General features: G+C 35.9%; 1 protein-coding gene across 1 annotated transcript in view; it reads left to right on the top strand.

Annotated features, from left to right (window-relative positions):
* Positions 1–6,815: 6,815 nt before the first annotated feature.
* The window catches only part of zmp:0000001167 (protein phosphatase 1 regulatory subunit 12B), a gene marked incomplete at its 5' end in the record, with an annotated part of 379 nt that continues 307 nt past the window's right edge, over positions 6,816–6,887 (top strand). The window contains one exon of the mRNA XM_056452183.1: positions 6,816–6,887. This exon is cut by the window's right edge and continues 307 nt beyond it. Within this exon, the coding sequence (XP_056308158.1) occupies positions 6,816–6,887 (72 nt within the window).

The raw sequence follows: 6,887 nt of genomic DNA, 5'->3' as shown, positions 1-6,887 counted from the left end.
GCGTCAAAAAATGTGGCACGGTGCTTCAGAATGCGTGAGACGCGAGCATAGCCGTCACAAATGTCTGTCAAGGGTCTGTTTATATTATAAACAATAGAAAATTTGCGCATTTGAGAGGAAAAAAACGCATTCTGTGTGAAAAGTGACTGCGGTTTGAGACGAATTCCTTGATATCACAGCAAGCGCGTCATGTATTCTGCTTTGTTCGCACCGCGGGACGGTAATCCACCTCTGTTCTCATATTTACATTGGCTTGTATGTACTTTACTAATATTTACGTACTAATACATGTTTGGGGTGAACCCAGCAAAAAAGGCTTTTATCGCCATTGGTTGGTTCGGTGTTTCTTTAACATGCATCATAGTGAGGTTTGTTTTGCGTTACCAAGTACACCGACATTTATTTTTAACGAAGGCGGGAAAACTTCATTTGTAAAATCCTTGTGTACGTGTGGACATGGCCTGACATTGATGGGAAGAGGAGACGAGACAATGGAGAAGAGTGAATGTGACAAAAGCTGTTCGTGGTTCAGTACAGTTGAAGCTTTTTTTTCGTCAGGATGTTCAGTAAAGCAGGGAAAAACGAAAGCGCTTTTTTTAGATAAAAGATTATACATTTGTTTTAATTGTTGTTTAAAAGAAAAGGTATGCCTGTAGTTTGTGCCCAAAATAAAAGCTTGAATAATACTTAAGTAGTTTTGCTGTTGTTGTATAAATTATACTTATTATTATTTTCTTATTTATTTGTTTTGTGTATCTAATATCACTACAATACTAATGAACAGTAGTGCTTAATCGTTTTACTTTACATATAAACAACATCAGCAAACAATAATAACAAGTATTATTTATTATACAAATAAACATTATTACTAAATATTTTACAGTTAATATTATAGTGTTAATATTATAGTGATTTTTATTTATACTTTTTAATTATTTGATTATACAAATTAAGTAAATGATCAAATGAATAATATTAACAATAACAAGGGCAGATTTCCTCATCATTCATGAGTTTGTAACTCTTGAGTTTATTTGTGTAGCGCTTTTCACAATAATTACAGATCCATAGATAGATAGATAGATAGATAGATAGATAGATAGATAGATAGATAGATAGATAGATAGATAGATAGATGGATGGATGGATGGATGGATGGATGGATGGATGGATGGATGGATGGATAGATTGATGGATTGGAATAAAGGACAGACAATTGGATGGCTGTTTTGGATCTAAGACAGATCCTTGCGGTATACCACGTTATACCACATCCGTGATAGATAGATAGATAGATAGATAGATAGATAGATAGATAGATAGATAGATAGATAGATAGATAGATAGATAGATAGATAGATAGATAGATGGATGGATGGATGGATGGATGGATGGATAGATGAATGGATGGATAGATGAATGGATTGGATTAAAGGACAGACGAATGGATGGCTGTTTTGGATCTAAGACAGATCCTTGTGGTATACCACATGTTATACCACATCCGTAATTGATAGATGGATGGATGGATGGATGGATGGATGGATGGATGGATGGATGGATGGATCGATAGATAGAATGATAGATTGATTGATCAATGATAGATAGATAATTAAATAATTAAGTCAAAAGTTGAGCTGAAACATGTCGGCGCAATAGCCTAGTGGTTAGCGCGTCGACATATGGTGCTGTAGCACGTCAGGGCGTCGCGAGTTCGAATCCCGGCTCGACGACATTTCCCTACCCCCCCCTCTCTCTCTCCAACTTCGCTTCCTGTCTAAATACTGTCCTATCTAATAAAGGCAAAATGGCCAAAAATAAATCTTTAAAAAAAAAAAAGTTGAGCTGAAACTGTACTGAACCCTGCATGTGGTGTTTTCAGTGTTCTGCTTCATCAGTATTGATGTTGTGAAAAAGGCAAGTGATCTACTCATCATTTCTGGAAGGTTTCATGCATGTGGACGGTATTAAAATGAAAATGATGTGAGCATATTAAGCCCTGCCAATGCAATATCAATGCTGCTAGTGTACTGTACTGTACTCTGTCTTGCTGCTTTGTGTATAGATTGTACCTGATGTTTTTTTTGTAAATACTCCTTATTTCTTTCTTCTTGTTGTTTGAAATGTTTGCCAGAGACAGATTAAGGACTGAACTAATCTGTTAATCTGCTGTAAATGCTTCAAAAGCTGGGATTTGGCTTTAGTGTGAGCCAGACAGTAAAACACACTCCTGATCCGCACCTGTGCTCACTTATCAAACCCGCTGTGACTCTGTGACCAATAAAGTTTATGACATAAGATTAATTTATTGATATGTTGATTTATTTAGCAGGGTATTGGATTTCATGCAAAAATAATGGGGCGGCACGGTGGCTCAGTGGTAAGCACTGTCACCTCGCAGTAAGAAGGTTGCTGATTTGAGCCTCGGCTGGGTCAGTTGGCATTTCTCTGTGGAGTTTGCATGTTCTTCTCGTGTTGGCGTGGATTTCCTCCGGGTGCTCCGATTTCTCCCATAGTCCAAACACACGCGCTATAGGTGAATTGAATAAACAAAATTGGCCGTAGAGTATGAGTGTGTGTGTGTGAATTAGTGTGTATGAGTGTTACCCAGTGATGTGTTGCAGCTGAAAGGGCATCCGCTGTGTAAAACATATGCTGGATAAGTTGGCGGTTCATTCCGCTGTGGCGACCCCTGATGAATAAAGGGACTAAGCCGAAGGAAAATGAATGAATAATGCTCTTATTAAAATCTTGATTGACTGATTTATTTAGCAGATAATAATAATTTTACTAAGTATTTGTTTATTTTCAGAAAAGAATGTGCTTATCTGTCTTTCGAATGAGATGTTAAACTGAGGTCCTGACTCTCTGTGGTCGTTAAAAATCCCAGGATGCCCTTCGGAAAAGAGTAGAGGTTTAACCTCAGTGTCCTGGTCAAATTTGCCCACTGGCCTCTGTGCATCATTAGATAGATAGATAGATAGATAGATAGATAGATAGATAGATAGGTAGGTAGGTAGGTAGGTAGGTAGGTAGGTAGGTAGGTAGGTAGGTAGGTAGGTAGGTAGGTAGGTAGGTAGGTAGGTAGGTAGGTAGGTAGATAGATAGATAGATAGATAGATAGATAGATAGGTAGGTAGGTAGGTAGGTAGGTAGGTAGGTAGGTAGGTAGGTAGGTAGGTAGGTAGGTAGGTAGGTAGGTAGGTAGGTAGGTAGGTAGGTAGGTAGGTAGGTAGGTAGGTAGGTAGGTAGGTAGATAGATAGATAGATAGATAGATAGATAGATAGATAGATAGATAGATAGATAGATAGATAGATAGATAGATAGATACAAACATACATACATACATACATACATAGATACATAGATACATACATACATACATACATACATACACAGATACATTCATACACAGATACATACATACATACATACATACACAGATACATTTATACATACATACATACATACATACATACATAGATACATAGATACATACATACATACATGCATGCATACATACATTCATACATACATAGATACATACATAGATGCATACATACATAGATACATACATACATACATGCATGCATACATACATTCATACATACATAGATACATTCATACATACATACATACATACATACATACACAGATACATTCATACATAGATACATACATACATACATATATACATACATACATACACAGATACATTCATACATACATACATACATACATACATACATACATACATACATACATACATACATACATACATACATACACAGATACATACATACATACATACATACATACATACATACATACATACATACATACATACATACATACATACATACATACACAGATACATACATACATACACAGATACATTCATACATAGATACATAGATACATACATACATACATACATACATACATACATACATACATACATACATACATACATACACAGATACATTCATACATTCATACATACATACATACATACATACACAGATACATTCATACATAGATACATACATACATACATACATACATACATACATACATACATACATACATACATACATACACAGATACATTCATACATACATGCATAGATACATACATACATACACACATACACACATACATACATTCATTCATTCATTCATTCATTCTCTCCAAAACCTCCCATAGAGGGTTCCAGATATGCCAGAAATCATCAGATTTCTGACGCAAGTCATAAGTCAGTTTTTCTAAGATTAAGAAAATGATTTATCCACATGTTGACCGAATGAATGTTAGGAGAGGACCACAGCAAAATAATACATTTTCTTGCTAGATATGTACAAAAGTGTAACGCAGATTCTAGTCCGTGACTAAAGGTGTAGAGCAGTTTTACAATTCAGAAGATAAGTAACGGGAGATAGGGCAAAATGTTTACCTATAATCTTCTTCAGTTATTATTAAGCTTTTTAACTTATAGTTCTTTTAAACATCATAAGACTCTCTCTTGCTGTCCTGTAAAATGTGTTTCTTCACTGTTATTTTCAGGAGTCGGTTTCCTGTGGTCCTTATTTTCCATTGCTCTCCTGAACTGTAAGTGTCTGTGGAGGCTTTGACTTTTACAGCGCTGCTTTTACAGTAAAACGATCCTCTTCAAGTCAAGTTCAAGTGCGTGGGATTTTATTACGTCATCCTGCTTCTGCGTTCCTATTAGCTGATGAAGTTGCGGCCGACTCCACCCCTTGGTGATGTTGTTCCTCTCGCGGCCGGCAGAGGGCGCTTCCGGCTCATCCTGTTGCGCCTCTCCTCATATCTGTTGGATATGGGATTGGGAGATCCGATTCGTTTTAGTGAATCGATTCATTCGAACGACTCGCTTCATTGAGTGAGTGAACGGTTGTTTTTTCGCTTTGTCAAGTTCTCAATCACATCTCTAATGTGTGAATTATCTGGTTATTTTTAAGGAGGAGGATTTTTATACGGATTTGTTATAGTCATTTTAAAAAGTATTCAAATCAGGATTGTTGTATTTCATGTTACAGAGCCACAAAGCATACATGATAGTGGCGAAACAATTAATAATGTGTCAGCATTCATTTGATCATTTTCCATCGGCATCGTCCCTTTATTCATCAGGGGTCACCACAATGAAATGAACCACCAACTTATCCAACATATGTTTTACACAGCGGATACCCTTCCAGCTGCGACCCAGTACTGGGAAACATCCATACACACTCACAATCACACACACACTACAGCCAATTTAGTTTATTCAATTCACCTATAGCACATGTGTTTGGACTGTGGGGAAAACCAAAGCATATATATATACTTGTGTGTGTGTGTATATATATATATATATATATATATATATATATATATATATATATATATATATATATATATATATATATATATATATATATATATATATGATACAAATTATATATAAATTTAAATAAGTAACAAAAATGTTTTGTATAGTTTTGTTTCTATGTATGTGTGTGTATGTGTGTGGACCACATATACATAAAAAAATATATAACACACACACACATATATTATGTCAAAACAAACTTTTATTTTGGATACGATTAATAAAAAAACAAAATTTGCCTGCAATTTTAGATTCTATGCAAATTTTTAACGGCAAACACTCATGTTGTTGCCATGGCAACCTTCACTGCAAATCATCGTTTATTTTAACGCGTTTTCACTTTTGCTGCATACCTATTCGCATACTATCCATCCTAAATAGTATTCGGAAATAGAATTAGTATGTCCTAGACCATAGTCTGTGTTGAAAAGAGTATGCCAAAGGTTCCCGGAGGGTTTACTATTTCCGGTAAAAATTCGGTGTAGAATCCTACATACTCACTACTTTTTTATTATTATTTTTTAGGGGTTTTCACCTTTATTTGGATAGGACAGTTGAGATTTTACAGACAGAAAAGTGTGGGGAGCAGAGATAAGGAAAGTATCGGCAAAGGACCTCAAGCCGGGAATTGAACTCGGATCGCCGTGAGCACCTTGGTGTTATGTGTCAACGCACTAACCACTAGGCTACTGGCGCCGACTGAACCCTCCATACTCTTACCGCTAATATTGGCCACAATACATTTCGCGTTGGACGTGAATTTGATTAGAACTACAAAGTCAGGTAAAAAGTGTAAATAAACTACAAACATGGTGGATGCACAAGAACAAGGCTTCTGTAAAGTTGTTTGAATGACTGTTAATTAATATCTATAATTAACTGAATGACTATTAATTAATATCTATAAATAATTGAATGACTATTAATTAATATCTTAATCTGGAAAATATTTAAATCGTGTTTTCTGTGTTATATTCCATCTGCAACTACAATGTGATCTCATATTAAGATATGTTTGGACATTAACTTCTGAATGGATAATTACCCAAAGACCTGTGGAGATTTCTCTGCATGAAAGACTTGTGAATGGCAGATTATCCTGCTGCTGCTTCTCCAAAAAGCTCAGTAATTAAATATTAAAGAAATGTGGATGATGTGTCGAGATGATTGACAGGGGAAGTAAATAGCAACATAACCATCTGTTGACTAGGATTAGTATGTCCCAAAGCTTTCATACTCTTCTGTTACACACTTAAAAGTATACACTTTTTCTTCAGAAAAATTGTACATAGGGCGTAATTTAAGTATGCGAATTGGGACGCAGCATTTCTCTTCGATTGATTCACAAACACGAATCGGCTCGAACGATTCATTTGAAAGAATCGGCTCATATGAACTAATCGTAGGTGAATCGGACATCACTTGGCTGATGAACTGAAACTCTCCCGGAGAAACCGAGGGAGGAAGATGGCGGCCACTGACCGTTCC

This window comes from Danio aesculapii, chromosome 25, assembly GCF_903798145.1.
Source record: "Danio aesculapii chromosome 25, fDanAes4.1, whole genome shotgun sequence".
Lineage (NCBI taxonomy): Eukaryota > Metazoa > Chordata > Actinopteri > Cypriniformes > Danionidae > Danio > Danio aesculapii.
Note: the sequence above shows the minus strand (reverse complement) of the source record. Positions and strands in the feature narration are given on the sequence as shown.